General features: G+C 38.4%; 1 protein-coding gene across 4 annotated transcripts in view; it reads right to left on the bottom strand.

Annotated features, from left to right (window-relative positions):
* Positions 1–6,333: 6,333 nt before the first annotated feature.
* GDA (guanine deaminase) overlaps positions 6,334–24,867 on the bottom strand; it is a 113,107-nt gene continuing 94,573 nt past the window's right edge. For 2 of the 4 annotated variants that reach the window (XM_025359458.1, XM_025359457.1), the window contains 6 exons: positions 18,941–19,087; positions 15,265–15,395; positions 12,783–12,810; positions 11,896–11,962; positions 9,364–9,455; positions 6,334–6,647 (listed from right to left, as the gene is read on the bottom strand). In XM_025359458.1, coding sequence (XP_025215243.1) covers positions 6,529–6,647; positions 9,364–9,455; positions 11,896–11,962; positions 12,783–12,810; positions 15,265–15,395; positions 18,941–19,087 — 584 coding nt within the window. In that variant the 3' untranslated portion in view covers positions 6,334–6,528. Of the gene's footprint in view, positions 6,648–9,363; positions 9,456–11,827; positions 11,963–12,782; positions 12,811–15,264; positions 15,396–18,940; positions 19,088–24,867 lie in introns of those variants that run through there. The other 2 variants (XR_003115925.1, XM_025359459.1) reach the window with 2 other exon arrangements.

Below are 24,867 nucleotides of genomic sequence, written 5' to 3'. Positions count from 1 at the left end.
AGAAAGGAAGAACAAGTAGTCATACCTTATCTTCTGCTTTAGAACTCATTAGAATTGAGCAGTTTCAGGAAGGCCACTGAACTGTGAGTTATAGAGACAGAAAAGTTGCAGATTAGTTTGAGGGAAGTTTAATAAGTTGGAAAGTCGGTACTTTTTCTAAATCATACCTGAAATCCCATCATTCATTTCTTCAGGTTGTGACTTTGCATCTCTGAGAATACTTTGTAAAAATGGAAATGTCTTTGGGTGCATGATACTGAGGATTTGGCACTGGTATGTCATACAGGATTGGTTTCACATATGACTACCAATGTGAAACCTGGCTGAGATTGAAGGGTTAAAAGAATTTTGAGTAGCCATTGAGGAAAAAAATGTAGAAAAATATCTAGTCAATAGTTTGTCACTGTGGGCAGAATCTTATCCAATCAATTTGGCTTTGGATACTAGAACAAGCTTTAGTCCAGTCCAGAAAGGTAAGAGAGGAAGTCAGGAAATTCTGGTCCTTCCCAGTGTGGGGGCTGCACTGGGCTGAGATGTCATACCTCAGAGGAAGTGATACCATCCTATCATGGACTGCAGAGTCCAGCGGCACAAGTCACTCATCCTTTCCTCTCATAAACTGTAAAGGGACATTCAGCTACTCTTGGTATGTAGCTGAGAGGCGGGCAGGAGGTGGCGGTTATTTAAAGGCAGACGGCTATTTCCCAAATGTTAAGTAGAAACATAAAAAATACTAATTGGATAGTCAGACCAACTGATTGTAGTAACAGGGTTTTGTTTCAGCTCTTCAATGAAGAATTATAACTCAAACTTGTCAAGTTGAATAGTGGCAAGAAGACCCCACCTTCATTCCCATCCGCTTCAATAAATCAGCTGCCTGTTTGCTACGGTCATAGGGAATAACAAATTTCCATTTTAATGGCAAGTAGATCTTTAGTCAAGGGTTGTATGATTAGCAAAAAGAAGAAGGAGAAGGAGGAGGAGGAGGAAGAAGGAGGAGGAGGGGGAGGAGGGAGGAAGGAGGGGGAAGGAATGAAGGAGAAGTAGAAGAAGGACGAGGAAGAAGAAGAAAAGAAGGAGAAGGAGGAGAAGAAGAAAGAAGAAAGACGAAGAAGAAGAAGAATTTTTTATTTATTTTTTATTTTTGAGATGGAGTCTCGCCCTGTCTCCAAGCTGGAGTGCAGTGGCGCAATCTCGGCTCACCGCAACCTCCGCCTCCTGGGTTCAAGCGATTCTCCTGCCTCAGTCTCCCAAGTAGCTAGAAGAATTATTTAATAAAATAAATCTTATGAGACCCAGGCCTTTGAGAGCCTTAACTGAAGGCAAAAAAAAAAAAAATGTTATTAAGAGGCCAACCCAGCTTATGTTTTTCTCTGGGGCCTTGAAGTCTCTTCCACTTCTCCTGATTCTACCTGCAGTTTGAATCTGCTGTGTCATCTGGCCCATTGGTGGCTCCAAACAGCCACAGGCAAATGGGAAGCTTGGCCCCTGAATTCAAATGTCATATGTGTCCAGTGACTCCAGCAAACTCTCTCAGCTTATTTGGGTCCTGAATCCAAATGCCAGTGTCTAGCTCTTTAATAATCGTCTTGGGGCTAGTTTCATGCCAAACGAGCATGGGGTCGGAACGAACCTTAGCTTTCTCATGTACTAGTTTTACAGTGGCCTAACCTCTCTGAGCCTCAGTTGACCCAACTGTAAAATTGGGGTAGTACAGATTCACAGTTCTTATCTGAAACCCTTGGATCAGATGAGTTTTAGAATTAAGAATTTTTCCCCCCAAAATACTGTGCTTCGACCTGCAGGTTGAATCTGCTTTCTCATCTGGCCCATTGATGGCTCCAAACAGCCACATGCAAATAGGGAAACTTGCCCCCTGAATTCAAATGTCATATGTGCCCAGTGCCTCCAGCAAACCCTTTCAGCTTATTTGGGTCCTGAATCCAAATTCCAGGAAGAGAGAACTGCACTGGTCTAACTCAGATCAGTACTTATACTTGGCCAATAAGCATGTATCTCCTTTTTCCAAGACAGCATTTTCTCGTTTCTTCTTAAACTTTCTACCCCAACTTCTAGCTTAAGGCCTCCTTCATCTCATACTGCAAACTGCCCTCCATTTATGTTATTAAACAGCATCTCACTCTCTTAGTGTTTCACCCGGGATTCTGTCATGACTGACTCATCCTTCATCCTCAGTATCTTTTTTTTTTTGAGACCAAGTCTGGCTCTGTCACCGAGGCTGGAGTGCAGTGGTGTAATCTCGGCTCACTGCAACCTTCATCTCTTAGGCTCAAGCCATCCTCCCACCTCAGCCTCCCGAGTAGCTGGGACTACTGGTGCACACCACCACATCCAGCTTATTTTGTATTATTTTGTATTTTTTGTAGAGACAGAGTTTTGCCATGTTGCCCAGGCTGGTCTCAAACTCATGAGCTCAAGTGATCCACCCACCTCAGCCTCCCAAAGTGTTGGAATTACAGGCGTGAGCCACCACCTGTAATCCCATCCTCAGTATCTTTACAAGAGAACTGTCAGCAGAGGCTGGTCTGGGGTCTTGGAAGACTCCAGGTTCCGGCTCCAGGTGCCCAGTGGAAGTGGAGAATGGCATCTCTGGCCAGGCTTGCGGAAGGGTGGAGAGTGGTCACGTGCCTAATGAAGGAACAACAGTTTCTTTATCATTCATTTAAAAAGAAAATGGTCATTTCAAAGTTTATATCCTATCTCTAAAGAATGTGCAGAAGCAAAGCTGGAGGTAACTTAAGCCAACATTGGCTATCAAGGTGCCCCACAACATGTGGAGCAGCAGGAGCCACGGCAGCCCTGGGGCCTCATGGGAATCAGGGAGTCACCCGTGCAGGGGCTACTCTGTCTGTCGCTGGTCCCAGAGTCAGGAAAAGGCCTCCGGGTGTTGATGGGTAGGGTTCACCCTCTCAGGTTTCTGCATGTGGTGGGAACTTGGCCGGCATTTCCTTTCCCACCTGCTGGGGCAAGGCCTCCAATTAGCTGGGCGCAGTAGCTCACACCTGTAATCCTAGCACTTTAGAAGGCTGAGGTGGGAGGATCACTTGAGACCAGGATATCAAGATCAGCCTGGGCAACAACAAAAGGTTATCTGCCAATGAATAGGAAAACCACCAATGTACGTGAGACCCACAGTTGCTGCACTCAAGTGAACCTGGTGCCTTCTCTTCATTAGCTTACACACCTGATTACACCTGGTCCTTGTCATACCCAGGATGGCTCTCCTCACTACACCCATTCCCTGACCATACCAAGGTATTTGTTGATAATACAAATTCTTGGGCCCCAGGCCAAACCTACTGAATCCGAATGTATAGGGACAAGGGCCTGGAAACCTTCATTTTGAACCAACACCTGTGGCGATTCTTATGAAGACTGGATTCGTCCACTTCATTCTTACCTTACTTTTCCAGAAGTCAAGTCTTCATGATGAGCTGCTATTGCTCATGCTGAATGCTCTGCTTGAAATTTTCGAGTTTTCATATGGAAAATAAATTATTCTTCTTCTTCCAAGCTTAGATGTCACTTCTGTGAAGGATTCACCACCACACTTAGCCCTCTGTAATCTCTGCGGACTATATACCCAAGAGAACCTAGTTTCCCCCTTAAACACCCTTAGCTCTCTATACATCTGTCATAAACGTAATATATTGTCTATGTATTGCCTCTCACCTACCATCCCAGACTGTGAGTTCTTCAAAGAGATGAAAGTTATTTTTAACCCTCAGAACTGACCTGTACCTGGTATTTATTATGCATTTGATGAAATGTTGCTTAAATGAATGTTGATTAAAATTTACAACTTCATGATTAGTAAATTAAATATGACTTAATAGGCCATTATTTTATACTTTCTGCACATACAGATGTCTATCTTTCAAAAAACCAACTAATTAACCATTTTTAAGTATGAAATTTACAAAGACATAAAAAGCATAAGAGAACAGCCAAGTACACTTCAGATCAAACTGACTAATTACAATTTCTTTTGGATTAAATTATGCCATGTTAAATGGTCTACAGTACTACAAAACAACATTAAATGAATATTTTATATGCATTTATACTGACTTCTTATTTAATCAGGGCAATAATTTTCTAGGGAATGTGAAGATTTTCTATGAGTCTCATCATGAGTTTCCTCCATAAGTTACAATAAATAATACATCCATAATAGATTGCAAAATTGTCCTGGATGACATAAAAAGCCTATTACCCAGCTTTAATAAATAAACAAACAACCTAAACTCCATAGCTTCTCTTTTACCCCCATGTTTCTGAGTCACTAGCATGAGATTTTACAGGATGGATAGCATGCCATTGCATTATGCCAGGACATATTTATGATGCTGGAGGGTTTGTTGTGGTTATATAAATTAGTCCAAAATACATAGGTTGCCAATTCATCTTCAATAGTTCTACTAAGAAAGTTTATGAATTGAAAGAAGTGTGTGCACTTGTATTTCTGAGCGCCTTCATTTATCCTTTTGAGTATCCTTTTGAGGTAGGAGACAGGCAGGACTTGTTTTCTGGTCACAACCTTGCTGACCAAATCAGGATCTGGTCTAAACAGGATAAAGTGAAGAAACTGGTAGGAATCAGCAGATGGCTACCAAAGCAATCCATAGATGCCCTCATTGCTCATTAGCATAAGACACTCCCACCAGCACCATGACAATTTACAAAAGCTATGACAATGACCTAGAAGTTACCACCCCTTTGCTAGAAAATCCTAAACTGCCCTTCAATTTGCATTCACCTACCCCTTAATTTGCATGTAATTAAAAGTGGGTTTAAGTGAGTATACAGTTGCCAAGAACCCGTATGTTGTCAACTTTAGTTGCACTGCCTATGAGTTATCCCTGCTCTGTAGGGAGCAGTACTATTCAATAAAAGATGCTGTCTAACACTGAATTCTTTCCCGGATAACCTTCCTGGGCAAAGCTCCAATTTGAGAGTTCATCTGTTCTGTAATACTTTGATAAATTAAGCCTTTCTTGCCTTTTATCTGTTTCTGTGCTTCGGTCAAGGTTTTCAAAGTGCTTTACAAACACAAAGCCATCCTTCACTTGTTCCTTAACTCAGGTGCGGATGAAACCAACTTTTGTGGAAGAAAAACAAAAACAAAAATCACCAAGGCCATTTGAAGTCTCTCAAGTGTTCCAGGACAGCAAATTTAGAAATTTGGAAAAAACACACACACAAACAGAATTCTTGCTTGGGTTATTCATTTATGGGTTTTATTTGACAGCAGTTAACCAAAAGTCTTATCTGGAGAGTGACCCAGACTAAAAGGACAGAAGTTAATTTCACAGTGAAGCGACAAGTTCCAGTTTTCAAGCGAGTGGATGTCATCTGACCGAATAACAATCTTCCAGGGCCATTATTTCTGCAGTTTGATTTGACTGCTTACGACTTTGGGTTCTCTTTCTACAGACAGGGAACAAATGTTTGCTTGCTCTCTACAGAATCCAGGCAATAGCAGAGGGCTCAAGTGGACTATAAAATTCTATGTGATCTGCTTTTGTTTTTGTTTTTTAATTGCATTTTGTACTGGCGAGAAAACATTTAATATTTACTTTTTTTAGTTACCACTGAAGAATTTCCCAACAAAGTTTTTGTTAATAGAGAAAATGCTTTTAGCTCTCTATCTATATTCCTGCTCCAAAATTTAGATTCAACTATTACAGAAGCATGAACCATTTTTTAAGTATGATAAATGCAATGTAGTCTTACAATGATGTGGTAGTAGGTTAGGGTCAGGCTGGAGATAAAAGTGATAAGTCTGAATTAGTTTAAAATATTAATCACACTTTAAAATGCTATCCTATCAAAGACAGAGAACATTTCTCTTTTGTCCTATTTTAAAATAAGATTAAAACAAAATAAAACACCTGCCACTGGTGAGAGTTACTTGTGAGTTCTGGTCCAGTAACTAAGTGGTCTCTTGATGGAGTCTTAAAACACCATAACGCAAGTCCTGTTTTGCTACTGGGAGGTATTTATCTTATATCCAAATCTTTTTTGTTGTTGTTAATTTAAATCCTGAATTTAGTACCATGTAATAATCTGCACATTTATATATTATCTATTGTAATACCCAGTGTCCACAATGTGCAAACTGGACATACATTATTGCTAAATTATGCATGTGAAATTTCTTTTCTGGATATTTTGTACTAAATTGATCTTTAGGAGAAAATAAGTGCTTAGTAAGTTATGGGAAGCAGTTTCATCATGCCCACTGTATCTTAGGACTGCAATTTCTACCCCTTGCATGAGTCTGGTGAGACAGAACAATCACACAGCAAAGTAAGTGAAGCAACTTTATTCCTCACAGATAGGCAGCAAGGGACAATACAAGCTTAAGATTCATGGCAAGTCTGTCAAGGCTCAGGATAGTTTCCCAGGGCAGATAAAAGTCAGCTACATCTGCACGTAGCTGAGGGACCTTCGAAGCATGCTCCACCCTGGGTTTTATACCTTGAGGATACTTGACATGCTGGGCTAAGGCACCGTAAGATCCTGTTTCAGGAGGGATGGGAACACAGCCCAGTCTGTTCTGGCCAGTTCCTCCTTATCTGAGAATGTTCCATTTCCAGCACATTCTACAGTTATTCTGAGAACTACAAGAGAGAAAGGGGGGATGAGCTGGGTCACCAGTGCAATTGAAAGACTTGTTCTGCAAGCTGCTCAGACATTGGGATGAATTTATAGACCTAATCTACTACTCTATGTTTCATATTACAAATAAAAAAAATGAACATATAATACTGTTGAAAAAATCAGATGCAAAGTGTTTCTATGTAAAGGAGGATCCATAATATCACTTGATTTAGATTATAAAATATATACTGATAAAAATATTTATAAAATTATTTCTATTTTCATTTGGTCTATATTCATTTTTAGGATAATAGCTACCACATAGTGAGCACTCACTGTGTTCCAGCTGCTAGCTTAAGTGCTGTCTATGTATCCTTTTATTTAGTCTTCATGACTGTAAGGCAGGCACTCATGTTATCTCCATATCATGGAATTAGAAATTGACCCGTGGAGACTTAAAGTAACATGTCTGCCGCCTAGCGAGGGAATGACCAAGCTTAGACTCAAACATACTGGAATACTGCTTCCGAATTGCAGGTGATTCATTAGAAGCTCAAGAAACCAACTGGGGAATCATCCGCAGCATTAAAAAGTAGAGAATAAAATAAAATGTCATAGAATAAAGTGTACAGGAAATAGCCCAAGGCATCACAAATAGAGAACGTATTATTCTGTGAAACTTTTGTTTTAAATACACATGCACATATGTCTGTGTGAACTGATTCTTCATATAGAGTGCATTACTCACTCTGGGTAATGTCTTAAAATATATAAAATATACACTATGCTGAAATCAAAAGCAATAGCAATCTGCTTCTAAAAGGCTGAACATTTGAGCTTAATTTTTAAAAGCTATGTATAGTGACTATCATAGGATGTTAGATACATGTTGGCTCACAGCTAAGTATTCTATTCTATTTTTTAAAATTCATGCTAAAAGAAGAAAAACAGTGTAAAATCAATTCCCCTTCCGGCAGATTGATAGAATTCACAACAAAACCAAACAGAGAGAACTCACAACAAAAAATAACGTAAACACAAAGTCTCATTTATTTTTGTCTGAAGCACATAGGAGCTCACTTAGCACGGTAACAGTAAGCGAATCATACAAATATTGAGAAAAAATGTTCCTATGAATACATACATATATATTCCTAAGAGTAGCAATCAGGAGTTTAACAACAAATGTAAACTGGTTTTCTCTGAAGAATGCTTTCTGACAGGCTTTTGGGTTGGAAATGGTATGGACAGGTAAATCACTGTCACATAACAGATAAGCTAAGAATAACTTCTGTTACCCCCATTGTGATTTGTTTCTGCCCCACCCTAACTGATCAATGTACTTTGTAATCTCCCCCACCCTTAAGAAGGTTCTTTATAATCTCCCCCCTTAAGAAGGTTCTTTGTAATTCTCCCCACACTTGAGAATGTATTTTATGAGATCCACCCCCTGCCCACAAAACATTGCTCCTAACTCCACCGCCTATCCCAAAACCTATAAGAACCAATGATAACCCCACCACTCTTTGCTGTCTCCTTTTTCGGACTCAGCCCATCTGCACCCAGGTGAAATAAACAGCCTTGTTGCTCACACACACAAAAAAAGAGTAACTTCTGTTACCCAAGTCATTTGAACCCCATGGACTGTGAAAGTCCTCTTGGAATTTACATTTAATTCCACCATTGGCCTGGTTGACTTCCACATTTCACTAAATTTGGACAAGATCCACAAAGCAACCCCTCAACTCTCAATCTCTCACACTCAGGGCTATGGGAAGGAAGGGCAGGTGAAACCAGGTGTGAACACATGCATGGGGACCAATGTCAGGATTTTCTAACAGTGTTCTTCTGCTTCTGCACTTCCAAAGTCATACCTAAACTGGCTAGTAGATCTGAAATTGCTAACATCTCCTTGAAGCCGTACAAAAAAAAAAAAAAAAAGCACTTCAAAAATTCTTCACAATCCAAACAATTTAAAAACCATTTCAAGTCATTACTTTTTCGTTTACCTGTTAATAACTCACACCATTGCTTTTAAGCATGTGAATGTTTCCAACCATCATCATCAGTTTTAAAAATGGACAACAATGAAAAGATGTCCAAGAGTCTCCAGAAGCATCCAAATTTTGGATCTCTCCGACGTATAGCACAAGGTAGAATTGATACAATGTGCCTTCCAGCTTGCCTTTAAAGCTCTCCATATGTCTAGTTCTGAGGTGAAAAGATTAAAAATAGGAAGAGCCTGGTAGGGAGTGAAGATTCAAAATGCATTGCTAGATCTCACACCCGTTACATTTCCTCTCTAAGATCTCAGCTGCAGTTGCCAGTGGGGATATTGGAGGGTACATTTCAAAGTTGGCTAAGCATTATGGGGAGAGTTTCCCACCATTTCTTTCCCTTTAACCTGTAGAATTCTTTCTGAAGTAAAAAAGAGTTTTAATAGGGGCTCAATGCTCACAGCATTAACTTAGAAAGACCCCTGGCATGAAGGGAGCTTGTTCCAAGATCTCCTCTTGGGGTCTGATAATTCAACGAGAGAACCAGCCAAGAGAATAAATCAGGGAACAGTCTCCTTGGTCTGTTCAGGACAACCGTTCACCTCCTAATCTTTTACTTCCCATGTTTCCCTCTCGTTTGAAAATGAAATTTACCTTAGCTGATCAGCCTGCTTTTGTGTTTTGCTTGCAAAAATATTTTGCGAATTTATGATAATCGATACTTTTGAATGGTTTTTACCTTTCAAAGAGCATTCTGTTGAAAATACCATGGAACATGAAGGAAATGGTGGAGGGTGGGGTGAGGAGGCTGTTAAGTTAATTGTTTCTTTCCTGTCAGAGAGCAAGATATTCAAACAAAAAGGGACAAATAAGATTGGCTTGGAAAAGTGCCGCTCCAAAATTCAGAAAGTCAACCTACATTAGGCAAAGGCAACATTTCAAAGTGCAGAAAATCTGGCCCCAGGTATAGCTAATGCCTGTGGTACAGAAAAAAAAAAAAAAAGCATACATAACATTCAGGAACACCGCACTTGGAGAAATAGAACACATAAGTTATAAGTGATGCGGAGAGATCAAAGTACATATAAACATTTCAACACATCCTATTTTTACCAGGAAAGATATTCAGGTCTTAACACATTATCAGAGCTAAATTTAAATGTTTAACAGGATGGTTGTATACGGCCATTCCTACTGCTTCTGATGCTACACTTATTTATATTTACTGCACAGGAGTCCTAGGTCTACATGAAAACTGATGTTCAACATCAAAATGTACACCCTTAAAGAAGGTAAAAGTGTAGGATCTTGCAAACACTAGAAGCAGCTACTGCCTGTAAGTGGATCTTACACATCTCATCTAAATTCCTAAGCCTACTCATTTGGTTAGACACCATGTAATCAAGTTCCTTTGGCAGTGATTGAGGGATAAAGCTGAAGAATCTTGCTAGCCCCATAGAGAAATGGGGGGAAATTTGGCAAGGCATCTTTGACATGGCTCAGGAACTAGAAATATTAGAAATACAGACTAAGACTGGAAATTGGGTTTACTAAGCTACTTATCTCACAAAACAAACTCTGTTGTTTATTAAAAAAATAAAACTAAACTTTTGTTCCCTCTTTAGGTGTCATGTATACACAATCAAATCTAAAAGTATTTCTATTAGGGAAAAAACCTGGGCCAATTACTGCTAAATTAGCATAAGTATGTGAAAATAAAATTTACACTACAGGAGGGGGAACTATGTTTTTTGTTCTGTAAATACGGAGTTAGCTATATTACATAAAGTTTTCTACTATAAGGTAATATTAAAGAGTCACCCCTAAGCTCTAGGAATGAGTGTTATAATATATTAAGAAAGTCTATTCCTTTTCCTTGCTCATTTATAGTATTTGCAATTTAATAAGAAAAATATAGAATTTAAATAACATTCACATCAATACTTAAAGATTTATCATAAGGTCATAATTTGGTTTTAATTCTAGGTTATGGGAAAACACACTGTATTAGGAAGCATAAAAATATTCTTTGCTTTGTAATGTTCCTAAATATCTAGTAAGAATTGTCCTGTTAATGTAAACATTAAGTAGGACATTATGTACTCTTCATTATCCTAAAATTCTAATGTCCTAAAAATTATAGGGAGTTAAACAGAAAATTGGTGAAAATTAGAAAATAGAGTCCTTTCAATACACAGGGTTTAAAGATTTTTAACAATATTTCTTTAACAGGATTTGTCCTTCATTTTAAAGTTCTAGCAGACTGATACCCAAGTACGGAATTTCCAGAAACTACAATATATTGTTTGGGTGGAATAGGCCATGGCAATGGAACCTGTCCTGTTAGTATTGGCGGCTCCTGGATGCCCATCACTTGCCCCGGTTCACGAAGACTCCAGTCTACATAAATTTCATTAAGCACAGAATTTGTTTCTCTTCTGATAAAATGGAAGAAATGACATCTCACAGTTATAAGTTGATTTTAAAGTGCACAAAAAATACAACTATTTATGCCATGTAGTTACATGAATAATATTCCTAAGAGACTTTAAATCTTTAATACCCAACTTCTGTCAAACACTTTGAAGCACAAAACTATATTAAGAAAGCATGTGGCATTCAATTTCTGACATTCATCCCCAAAGAAGGCAAAGCACAACACTAACACATCTCTGAAATGCAAATTCCATTAAGTGCAAATTTCTAAAACACAAGGTCAACCTAGAAACACGTTTTGAAATTCAACAAGTTCTCTTTTTAAATTAGTATGCTCGGTATATAATTTTCAAACACAATCTGAAGTGATTTTCTAACATTTGTTCGCAGTCTAACTTTTGCTCCCTCATAAAAATATACTCTCATGGGTCCATTTTCCGTTTTCTAATTTTTGCATTTATTAGCTCAAAATATCTAACCTTTTAGAAACATCTTTTCTTTCCACATTTTCAAATATGAAAAAGGCTTTGCTTAAGTTTTATCGTAGGAACACCACCAGTAATAGCATTCCCTTCTGTTTGAGCTTAAAGTAAGTCTGAGCAACTCCAAAGGGAGACATTTTCATGAAATTTATGAACCCTCTCAACCAGAGTTGAGAATTAGTGCAACTTCCTTCGAACTATTTGTCAAGTGAATACTGTAACTAGACACAGAAAGGGATAGTCATCCCAAGAACAAGGTACTATTTTTTGACTTTCTAACTCCACCTGGGCACAAGGGAGATGCAGAACCACGCTCATCCCAGGAGAATGTCGTAGATGCCCGAGGGTCTTACACTGAGCTGGAAAACGGAACCACCTGCTTTCCGCCCACATAAACCTCCTCAATATTTCGATCATCTCCTGAAAGAAAAATCAAGGAATCATGTATAAAACCTTTTGTGTCAATAAGTATCTTCCCTGCCATTGGGAGAGATTTTTTTTTTAAGATACTTCTAGGAGAGGAAATACTAAAAGCTGCTTTCCCCCCACCCTCAGATTGTTTATAGTCTGAACAGGAAGATATGACCGGTAGAAAATGTTATAGCTAATTTGATGATTAGGGTCTGAATTCTGCACCAGAGGCAGAAATCACATAAAGTTGACTCAACCCCCTATAGCTGTCCTTTCTCAGCTAAAGTGGTTGGTTTACATTTTGCCCCCATTGAGAAATAAATACTACTCTTTACGCTCCAGAATCAGCTCCACAAGAAGTAATACATGTGTCTTTCCATCTCGAGTTCACTCAGTCCTGAGCTCACTCAACAGAATGGGAGGGAGGGTAGAATCTTCTGCATTACTGTTTCTCTCTCTGAATGGAATTGAATGTGGGTACATCACAAGCACGTGTAGGGAGATTGTACTATATATTTGTCACAAAAACATGGTAGGGGAGAATGTCAGATACCGAATGAGTACAAGGGGGTTGAACATGAAGATCTCTTCACCTTTGGCCTTCCATTCCTCAGCTTACAATTTATGACTAGAGATTTCAAATAGAACCTTTAAATAATGTGCCACCAATGGGCTTGATGCTTCAGAGTGTTAAAAAAATAATGAATCAAAGCAAATTATCATATATAGAGTTTAATATATGGTATGATAAATATATAGAGCCATACCCAAGAAAAAGACAGGAAAAGGTTTTATTTAATATTTAGCATAGAGACATACATCTACCTACCTAGATAGAGGAACTTCTGGATAACAGCCTAAAATGGAAAATAAAAGTAATAAGAAAGACTAGTTTGTGCATTTAGAAAAGTAAATTCACAGGCAATAGTGGCTGGCAAAGCCCAGAAATACGAATTTATTTCTTAATGTCAAAATCGACTTCTATTAATTAAAAAAGAAGTGGCTATGTGCTTCATAAAAACCTCCCAGAACAACAAAATAATCCACTGGCAATTAACAGAAGTTTACCTATTGTGTGAAAGTTCTGGGTATGTAACTTTTGAGTCATCAGAGAAAAGGTATTATATAAATTAAAGAAATTAATTTAGTAAAATAATTCAAATATTTCAAGAGGGGTATGATGTAAGACAAGCTCGTCCAACTTGCCTTATTTTGTTTTTGTTGTTCTGTTTTGTTTTGTTTTAGGCTTTTAGCAGCCTGAAGCCACGGTTTTTAGTTTCTGTCTCTACTGATAAGCAGAAAAGAGGGAGGAGGGAGGGGGCTTTACTGGCACAACCAGAAACAGAAACTAAGAACTCATGACTGTATTCTCTCCCTTGGACACCCCTGATGTGAGAAAAATGACTAGGACTATTCCCTACAGCCCTATTCCCAGAGATTTACTCTAATAAGAGAGTAAAATAATAAACAACATGAAAATAATGATGGGGTCAGGACACACGACCTCCAATCAAACACAGGAAGGTCACTCTGACTCTCCCTCACCCCTCACCCCTCACCCAGATGCAGGTCGTAAGACCATTAAGTAAAGGGGTGCCCTCCCTATGCCAGATCTCTGGAGACAAATGGTCACAGAGAAGAATCTGAACAAACAGGCCTTGCTAAGTTCCCTCTACCTTATTACCACTGGATCACACTCCGTATCCTATCACATTTCTCTACAACTTTCCACTCTTCATCAAACCTAGCATAAAAATACCCAAGTTTACCTGTTTGTTTGGGTCTTCACTTCCTTATGAAGGCTCCTGTCATGTAAAATTTATATTAAACAGGCCAGGTACAGTGGCTCATGCCTGTAATCCCAACACTTTGGGAGGCCAAGGCAGGTGGATTACCTGAGGTCAGGAGTTCAAGACCAGCTTGGCCAACATGGTGAAAGCCTGTCTCTACCAAAATTACAAAAATTAGCTGGGTGTGGTGGTGGGCGCCTGTAATCCCAGCTACTTGGGAGGCTGAGACAGGAGAGCTGCTTGAACCCAGGAGGCAGAGGTTGCAGTGAGCTGAGATCGTGCCATTGTACTCCAGCCTGGGCGACAAGAGCAAACTCTGTCTCAAAAAAAATTTATATTAAATAAATGTATGCCTTTCTCCTGTTAATCTGTCTCTTGTTATAGTGACCTCAGCCTTGACCCTAAGATGGGTAGAGAAAAAGATATTTTTCCTCTTTTATAATAACAAATGGTACAAACTTCACATAATACAGAATTTTTCTTTTAAAAACTTTAATGTATTTATTATCACATTTACTCTCATAAGTAGATCAATTTAGAAATGGCAATAGTTAATTCTTTTTTTAGGAAGAACTCAGTATCTTACAAGGAATCAATTTTCAGGTAAGATGAACTAGTTTATTGTATCCATAGAAAAACATTTTTAATAAGAGAAACAAAGTTCATTTTCTTACAAAATTAAAACCATTGACATAGCATCGCGGTCAAGAGCCTCACCTCCAGTAGTCAGAAAGTCCCATGTGTGAATCCAAATTCCGCCTACTAATCACTGGCTATGAGTCTTTACGTAAATCACTTAACCTCCCTTAAGCCTCACTGCCCCTATAAATTAACATGGCAATATTAATAGTACCTACTCTCTTAAGAGTTGCTCTGATGATCGAACAAAATTAGATAAGGAAGTGCCTAATCCCATGCCTACCCAGCACATAGCAAGTGTTCAATGAGTGCTAATTACATTATGGCTGTTTGTGGCCAAATACATTCAAATATACAAAAACATTTAAAATATAAAAGTTTTGTTGGCTGGGCACAGTGGCTCATGCCTGTAATCCCAGCACTTTGGGAGGCCAAGGCAGGTGGATCATGAGGTCAGGAGATTAAGATCATCCTGACTAACATGGTGAAACCTCGTCTCTACTAAAAATACAAAAAATTAGCCAGGCATGGTAGCGGGCACCTGTAGTCCCAGCTACTTGGGAGGCTGAGGCAGGAGAATGGCCTGAACCCAGGAGGTGGAGCTTGCAGTGAGCTGAGATCATGCCACTGCACACCAGCCTGGGCTAAAGAGCGAGACTCCGTCTCAAAAAAAAAAAAAAAAAAAAAAGTTTTGTTAATACCATTATTTTTAACATTGCTGTCATAAAATTATAATAATTATTAAAGGGCTCTAGCGTCCCTTTTAAGATTTTCCTGTATTCCATTAAAATGTTTCAGTTTCTATTTTCTTTTCTACAGGGAAGCTATTGTGACAAGGACTTTATGAAATAAATGCCTTTTGATTAACTTTCTTTTACTTACCTCAGAAATATCACCAAAAAAATCCCCATAAAACAGATCAATGGGAGAGTCGGATGCTTTGGGGTTGATCAGGAGGGCATCAAATTCCTTGCCCACTTCAAAGTTTCCAATCTCACCATCCAGCCCCAGGGCTATTGAGAACAAGTGAATAAACAGTCAGGATTGCAAGCCATCAGACCACACTAATGTCTGTTTGTAAGGACAGATTTTGCCAACATGTCGCTAGGAGAGAAAAAAAAATAGTGTCTTAACAGTGAGACAGAAAAGCACTCTCATTCTAATAGGTCACAAGACTTCTTACATAAAGCGGAGTATGCATAGGAAGGCAAAATCTGAGAATAAAAACAGTTCCCTTCATTACTGTATCATAACTCTGATATGTCTCTATTTCAGCTCTATCAGTGCATTTCATAGCCCAGCTGGTCTATGCTTTTCATTTATCCCTCTAAGAAACGTGATGATTAACATAATACCTTTATTCTTTTTCCCTTCTATTCTCCCCCCTACACTCCAAACTCCTTGCATTGCCTTTTTTTGTTCTTTCTGTTCCATGAAATAGCTGACAAGATTTATTTTCATGGAAGTGAAATGAACCTTGAATAAATAAAAAATAATTAGCCTTTTGCATATTTGTCAATGCAGGCATATCCATCAGAAATTCCTTAGTTTAAATCCTCTGAATGGAAAAAAAAAGCTCACTTCTCAAAGTGGACAGATTCTGATAACTCAAAAGTCCCAGGGGCTTTTGAAAACAGACCAATCTCTTTCCAACCCTGAAGGTTTTCTGGTCACCAGAGAAGAATGGTTTTTTAAAACAGAGCACAGGCCAATAATATCTATTGACTTGGCTCATCTCACAGCTACAACTCATGTTCCAAGATTATTGGATACCAAGGAAGAACATCTCTCATTTTTATGATTTAGTTTCAGAAAGATGGGGGTAGTTGGCTTTCCTCGCCAACGGAGGTATTGGATCTAAAGTTCCTTAAAGCCTGTAATCTGAGGAAGGTGTACACTGGGGTCACAAATGGAAGCATGAATAAAAGGAAGGTTAACCAGAGTGCAGTATTATTTATTTCAATTTTCACATGTGTTTGTTGCATTCTATCACTGCTAAGATACACTTTCATGTTAAAATATTGAATCGATTACCTTTGTTAGGCATTATCCAATACATTATATTTCTACCTATAGGTATCCAAAAGTTGTGGCATTTCTCTAAACACTGACTTAGAAATCTTACTTGTTCTTAAAAGGTTCTTTAAAGGGCAACTCTTTTATTCTCAGAAAAGAAAAATGGCTTTTTAGCTGAAGTACTCTCTTTAGCAAGACAGGGGTATGAAAATAATCCGAAATGTTAAAAGGAGCCAGGTGACTCCTACTAATTGTATGGGGAACGACTGAATGTAATAGAAAATCATTGGAAATTCTCTCCTCCTTCACTGATTACTCGACTTCTTTTTGCCCTTGACAAAGAAGCATGTCAAGTGTAAGTTTTTAATGACTGACTTCAACATAAAATTGTTGCGCATTTAATAGACCAGATAACCAGGTGCAGTGACTAGGGTTTAGGCAAGGTTGATGGTATATATAAACCAACTGGGTTGTTCAGTAGAGCCTGGAGACTTCAGGAATGAACTAACCAAAAAAACACAATTCTTTTCAGTGAATTTGTAAACTGATATAAATAAAAATTGTTGCACAGAGATCCCACTGGGCTGGTAAGTGACTCAAATGCATTTCAGGAAATGCGGTTTTGCTGCTTTTGGAGTAAATGTTGGTTCTGTGAAGATCATTTTTGCTCATCTTGATCTTCTTGAGAATGAGTGTAAAGGCCATGGCAGTGCTGGGAAAATGCCACACTTTAAATACGGATCCATTCATCTCATTTTACTCTGACTATAGTAGAGAAACAAACTAAGGAAGAGAAATTCCATGAGTAAGCCCAGTGACCCAGAAAATAGATTTAAAAGCTACACAGCAAAGTACAAATGATTTGGTAGGCACCCATGCTGGCTTGATCAAAGAAACAGGATACTGATGAAGTAACTCACAGAGAGCCTAGAATTCAAAAAGCGCTATTTAAATATGACTTGTTTGTACCATGAACATAGATGGTAGAATAACTACTCAAACTCAAATTCAGATGTGAAAGGACAATGGTGGTGTGGGTGAAAGGTTGTAACACTTATTAAAATAGTGAGTGATTTGAAACTTGGGATTTTGGAAAATGAACCATAAGACTTTGGGAAATAAAAAAAAAAAAAAAAAGCAAAAAACAAAACAAAAACTAAAACAAAAAACAACCCTGTACTTGTTTTTCTTGAATGTGCTTATGGTGTTCATCCTAGTCCCCAACACTCAGAGAACATCTGAGAAGTTTCTCTTCCCAGGATAATCTTGGCTTCGATTGTCCTTCATTTGTAAGACTCAGGGTATCTATCATAAATCTACAACCAAATGTTTCTAAATCTATATCTACATTTTAATTTCTCACTAGCTACCTATGGTTTCATGCTGTGTTTCACTATGATCCATTCTGATTACATTTATAATTCTAAAGTGACTTAAGGAAATACAATGACCAATTTTTTTTTTTTTCCATAACAATACAGTTATACCTGAGAACTGGAAAAAGCTGATGAGCAATATTTGTATATCAACCAACTACATTTTTACATCTTTATCCTTTTAAAGAGGTTTGAGGAATTAGTGTACTTAAGTATATGAACCAAATACATGGTCTTGGCAGGGATTTATACAGGAAGATACTGTAGTGGAAAGGCAGAAGGTAAGAAGTCTGCATGCTGGCATCAGATTAGGTGGATTCAAATCATAGCACACTGTGGCTTGACAGCTGTGTAAGCCTCACTCAGGCTCCTTGTTTGTAAAACGAAATGAATAACAGTGGTTGTGAGGATTAAATAACAACACATATAAAGTATGTTGTATGATTCCTATCACATGGAAAGAGCTTAGTAAGCCTTGGCTACTATTTTACTATTATGATCATCACTTAGGCCACTGGAGAGCAAGTTACCTGACTCAGTGGAAAAACAGATTCTTTAATTTATTTATTTGGAGACAAGGTCTCACTCTGTTGCCCACGCTGAAATGTAGTGGTGCAATCACTGCTCACTGCAGCCTCTACCTCCCCGGGTTCAGATGATCCTCGCACCTCAGCCTCCCAAGTAGCCAGGACTACAGGCACACTCCACCAAGCCCAGCTAATTTTTTTATTTTTTGTAGAGACAGGGTTTTGTCACATTGCCCAGGCTGGTCTCAAACTCCTGGGCTCAAGGGATCTGCCTGCCTCAGCTTCCCAAAGTGCTGGGATTACAGACGTGAGTTACTGTGATTCTTAGGCGCCTGGCCTAAGAATGGATTACTTTAAAGAACTCATATCCATGTAACCAATGTAATATCCATTAAAACAATCAATATGATAACTGTGTCTCAGACATCTATTCTACCAAAGACAGTGAAATCACCGAAGGAATGATTCCTCTGTCAGTGAACTTCACTTTACTGGCTGAGTTCTGGGTATGTTACATGAGATGAGATCGTTATGAATATTGGATTTTCCTAATATCAATCATGCACCTTCATACTACATCCAAGGACAGAGATCAGCATGGTTGTATATTGTGTGAGAGACAAATGTAATAGTCATTACCTTGGCTTCCTCCAAGAGTAGCTAGTCTGAAGACTTCTTTGAGGGTCAGGCTTTTCTCATTTACCTTATTAATTAAAAGGATATTGGAAACCATCACTGCTCTTCTGATTGCATCAAGCATGGAATATGAATAGCCACCAGCCACGTCTACAGTAGGTAAAATAAAACCAAAACAGTAACCTTGTGAGGATAAATGGTATAATACATATATAGCATTGTTTTTATGACAGACATTCAGTCCTTAATATACTTTTTTTAAAAAGCTCTTAACTATAAACACAAGATAGCCATAGACTAAGATTTAAAGCAATTCAAAAGCTGCAATTAGTGTCAAATGCATACTTGTATAAATTTCCTACAGCTGTTGCAACTAATAATCACAAATTTTCTAGCTTAAAACAGCAGAAATTTATTCTCTCACAATTTGGAGGTCAGAAGTCTGAAATTAAAGTGTTGGCAGGGCCACGATCCCCACAAGAGCTCTAAGGAAGAAATCTCCTTTACTTCTCCCAGCTTCTGGTGGCTCCTGGCATTCTTTGGCTTGTGGCAGCATCACTCCAATCTCTGCCTCCATCCTCAAATAGCCTTCTTCTCTTCTCCCTGTGTTTTCTATTTGTCTGTCTTTTCCTGTCTCTTCTAAGGGTATTGATCACTGGATTTAGGACCCACTGTATTTTAGAAGGATCTCATCTTGAGATCTTTTCCTTAATTATATCTACAAAGACCTTTATTCCAAATGAGGTCACATTTACAGATTCCGATAGACATATTTTAGGAATCCACACACAACCCACCACAATACTCAAATGGTTTAAAGAGCCAAAAGAAACTCTTATCTCTGAAGAGTCCATGAACCCTCACAGAAACTGTTGAAATATGCCTGCACAGTTATAAAGATAATTTAGATAATATGTGGTTTAAAATAAGCTCACGGTTCTGTTAACTAAATTTTTCCTAACCTTATTCTAATCCAGATGAGAACTTTGGGAAATTAAAAAGCCACTTCTTTATAATTTTTATGAAGAGCTTTTAGAATAAACTTGTATATTTTGGGAAATTAGTGTAATAAATGAGCAACGCTAATTTAGACAGCTCTATATTTTGGTAGGCATCATTAAATGAGGAATGAGATTTTAGTGATTTAAATAAAGTCCCTAATCATAATCAAATGAAATACAACCTTTAACAAGAATGAACATGGAGTTAAGTGAGTTTATATACATAAATTTCAAGTAAGTTAGTATGTTTTATCAAAGGAAAACACATTTATAGCTAATAAAGTAAATTTCATATTTCAAGTGTTCCTTCTGTCATTTCTAGGTAGACATACGTAATTGTTAGTGCCTCTACACATGTTGCCAAAACAAAATAATTGCCTGTTTAGTAGTAACTCTAGATTGTAGCTCAATTTTATGCTCAACTATCTTACACGTCCTTAAACTTGTATTTAAATCAGAGAATCACCCAGCTCTCTAAAAAATTTCATTACATCTACTTAAGTTACTAGTCTGTGTTAATATGTAGTAACCATCCCTTAAATCTTCATTTTTATCATAGCTAGGAAAACAAATACTAAGGAAACAAATACAATTTGGGAACAACACACATTAAGCTTTGAAATATTCTGTCTGCTGCTTCCTTCTTTATTGCTAAAACAACAAAAATGTTAAATGTAAATAAAGATGGAATAAAAATTATATCACTATGTGGCATGAAAATATGTAAAGACTATATTTTATAATATATGGGTAAAGACTGGAAGTAAACATAGAGAAATGAAAGCAATGCAGTTAGGATGGTGTGAATATGGAAGATTTTAAATACCTGCAGTTTTTAAAATAAGGTATAAAACATCACAGAAAGTAGCATTTGCCTAAATACCTACTCAAAATTAACCTTACAGAAAGAATAAGGATAGATTAGGAAATAATGCTATGCAATTTACTGGAAAAAAATTGAGAGATGCCTTATGATGTTGATTTAATCATCCTATATTCTTCTGGTTGTCAATGTTATGTCAGCAAAATAACTGTAAACCAAGAAACAATTTTGTGCTCATCAAAGAAAGAACCCTGGGCTGCATAATTTCATGGTATTTAGTCAGGACCATTTGTGTAAGAGTCAAGCCTTTTTTTTCCAGGGATTTCCACTGTGATAGTAACTTGCTGATTCTTCCCAACTGGATTAGCTTTGTAGTTTTCCCCTTCCATCTACAACACATTTAATGTAGGTGGAATCCCTACTTTATCATATGGCTAGAGGCACTGTGCTAGGATGGAAGGAGAAATCATGAATATCTACATTTTACAGACCTGGTTTTAAACTGTGCACATCAACTTTTTGCTTTGTGGACCTTTGATCAGTAACTTAGGACCTATGAACCTCAATTTTCTCAGAAAATAGAAATAACATCACATATCTTAATAATTGCAGAGAAAATTCAGTTACATAACCGAAGTGCTGAAGAATGAGGGCCAAAGGGTTGAAACTGTGTGGAGGAGGGAGGAAAATTGAAGGATTTTCTCAGAAAATCTGTCTCCTTACCCCATGACTCCCCCAGGACCATCACAACAAAGATGGTACCATTACTTGCTCGTCAGAGTCAACATTTGGACACTATTATTTACAGGAAGACTTTAACAAAATTGTACAAGAGCAAAAACTTAAGCCAGAGGACAACGGAAAGACTAAAAAACGATTTCATATGTACGTACTCATTTCCTAAGCATTCATTCACTTATTCAGCAATCATTTACTACACCCCTTACATGTACTTCATTTACTGAAGCACTTGTAAATAAAACCTATGGGCTCTCCACATGAATGAGCTAACTATCTTGTTGGGGAGAAAGGAAAGAATCATATAAACAGACACATATTAACAATACATTTTTTTTCACTTTAGTGATCAAGAAAATGGAGATGAAGGGCCCATATTGATCGGATAGTGAGGGAACACCTCTTTAAGGAAATGACATTTTAATCTAAGACAAGAATGAGAAGAACTCAGCCATATAAACAGAGGCAAAAAGGGCATTCAGACAGAAAAACAATGCATACAGAACTTTTGAGAGAAGGGAGTGCAATTTATAGAGAGGATAGCCAGGGTATTCAAAAAGCCAAATCTATTCATAAAAGATAGCCAGGGTAGGGAGGAGAGAGTAGTGTGAGATGAGGCTGGCAGTGGATGGGTGTCAAACCAATGCAGAGCTTTGTGGTCTTTGTAGTGAGCCTTACACATTCAAAATCCCATTGAAGGGTGACAAGCACGAGGGGGTGCCATGATCAGATTTTCATTGTGATTCTTTTGTAAAGAGGAGAATGGACTGGAAGGGCCTAGGATGGGTATGAGACCCATTAGGAAGCTGGTGCAGCAGTTCAGCAAGAAACGATGGCAGCTTGCATCAGGTGGTAGTGACCAATGAGGGGAAAGAGGATGGTTCCAGGAGATACTAAGGAGTCATGAGGTTGGGCATCATGCTGGAGAAGTGAGGGAGAAGAAGGTCCCAAAGATAATGACCAAGTTTCTAGTTAGAGAAAATGAATGCTCTAAAAAGGAGAGCTATTTTAGAGAACTAGGTTTGAATGTGTTTTGGGATAGAATGAAGTTTGGGGGTTTCTTCAGGAGGGGTCTAAGAGAAGGGAGAATGTAGTTAGTTGAAAACATAGGTTTAGAATTCAGAGAAGTCTGGGCTAGATATAAAAATCTGTGTGTCATCTGAGTATATTAAATCACATGAAGCCATGGTTGTAGATGGTATCTCCTAAGAAGAATGTGTAAAGTCAAAAAAGAGACTGTAATCCAAGAAACAATTTTGTGCTCATCAAAGAAAGAACCCTGGGCTGCAAAATTTCAAGACAGCCTTGTAGCAAGCTTTCAAATGACCAGGAGGAAGAGAATCAGCCTTCAGAGAAGACAAAGAAGGGAAGAACGAAGGTGCTTCATTGGATTCAAGATAAGATTATTTGGACAATGGAGAGAACAGTCAATCATGGCAAATACTTGCTGAGAAGTCCCATTGGATGAGGATAGAATGGCAACCTTTGGAGCTGGCAGCAGAGATCCCAGTGGTAATACCCACAGAAGAAAAAAGCAAAGGCAGTTGTCATGGAGGGTGGGACAAGAATCCAGACTGAATTTGACGGAAGAATGGAAAAGAGCCTAGAAAGTGGTGACAGTGTGGATCCCCACTCTTTGAAGAAGCTTTGCCATGAAGGGAGGCAGACAGGTAGAGCAGGAGTAAGAGGAGGATGTCTGATTAATAATGGGTTTTGGGCCGGGCATGGTGACTCATGTCTGTAATCCCAGCACTGTGGGAGGCCAAGGCAGGTGGATCACCTGAGGTCAGGAGTTCAAGACCAGCCTGGCCAACATGGCAAAACCCCGTCTCTACTAAAAATACAAACATTAGCTGGGTGTGGTGGTGTGTGCCTGTATTCCCAGCTACTCGGGAGACTGAGGCAGGAGAATCAGTTGAACCCGAGAGGCTGAGGTTGCAGTGGGCCAAGACTGCACCACTGCACTCCAGCCTGGGAAACAGAGACCCCATCTCAAACAAAGAAACAAACAAACAAACAAAGGTTTTGTTTCTTTGCTTAAATGTTTGTGTACCAGCAGGAATGATCCAGCAGGAAGGAGACACTGATGATATAGGACAATCTACGGCCAAAGGAATTAGTTTATTGAGATGATGGGAGAGGGAAAGACAACAGAACACATACTGGGGTATGTTGGTATTTTTGCCTTTGATTGGAAGAAGGGCTTTGTTGTTTTTGTTTTTGCTGTGACAGGGAAAAGAAGAGAAAATGCCAGCAGATGCAGAAAGGTGTGTGAATTTGGTGGTGGGAGATTGAGGGAAGGATTTCTGGTTATTTCTATTTTCTCAATGACTTATGAGATGAGGGAGGCCTTAAGCTAGAAGTTGGGGTAGAAAGTTTAAGAAGAAATGAGAAAATGCTGTCTTGGAAAAAGGAGATACGTGCTTATTACAGACTAATAACTGTCTCTATTGCCCAAGCGGAGGGCCATTTGGGATATGAGAACAAAATTTAAAATGAAAGCCCACTGGACGATTTTCTCCAGAAACTTCCAGAGGCTCCACTGAAGGTACTGAGAAGGGAACTTTAGAGATAGTCAAGGGTAGGGCTTTTGTGATGTGAATACCAAGAAAATGAGAGAAATATGGGAAGCGAGGATGTTTCCAAGGCAATGATGACACTGATGTACTCTGACGTCTAAGAATTCGAATTAGAATAATGGACTTTGAGAAAGCATGGAGTCACTGGAATAGAGTCTACAAGAGATCAAAGAGCTGTTGTTTTTGGCATAATGGAAGAAGTAAGTTCGGATAGGGAACTGTCACTGAAAAGTGAGGCACTGGCTCCATGTATGTTGCTTGTTTTAATGAGTTTAAAGGTCTTGTTGATGTAAACTTTTTCTATATGTTTAAATTTTTCCTTCAGATGACTATTTTTGGTTATTTGCTATGTTTTCTTTGTTTTTATTTTTTTCATATTTCACCTAGGAGGTATCCTATCTTTAAAATTCTTCAAGTAGTTATCTCTAATATTTTTATACTGAAACGTCTATAGTAAAATATGTGTAATTCCCTTTTTTCTGAGACAAGAATTTTTTTTTTTTTTTTTTTTGAGTCTCTGTCACCCAGACCGGAGTGCAGTGGTGCGATCTTGGCTCACTGCAACCTCCACCTCCTGGGTTCAAGCAGTTCTCCTGCCTCAGCCTCTCATGAAGCTGGGACTACAGGCACATGCCACCACGCACAGCTAATTTTTGTATTTTTAGTAGAAATGTGTTTCATCATGTTGGTCACTTGCCAAATATATCCTCCTCTCAGCCTTACACATAAAGTACAACTTCTTGGGTTTTGTTAATAAAATTAGAAGACAGAATTATGTATTATACTTGG

The sequence above is a fragment of the Theropithecus gelada genome, chromosome 15 (genome assembly GCF_003255815.1).
Source record: "Theropithecus gelada isolate Dixy chromosome 15, Tgel_1.0, whole genome shotgun sequence".
NCBI lineage: Eukaryota > Metazoa > Chordata > Mammalia > Primates > Cercopithecidae > Theropithecus > Theropithecus gelada.
The sequence above is the reverse complement of the archived record's forward strand: the minus strand, read 5'-3'. Positions and strand labels throughout refer to the sequence as shown.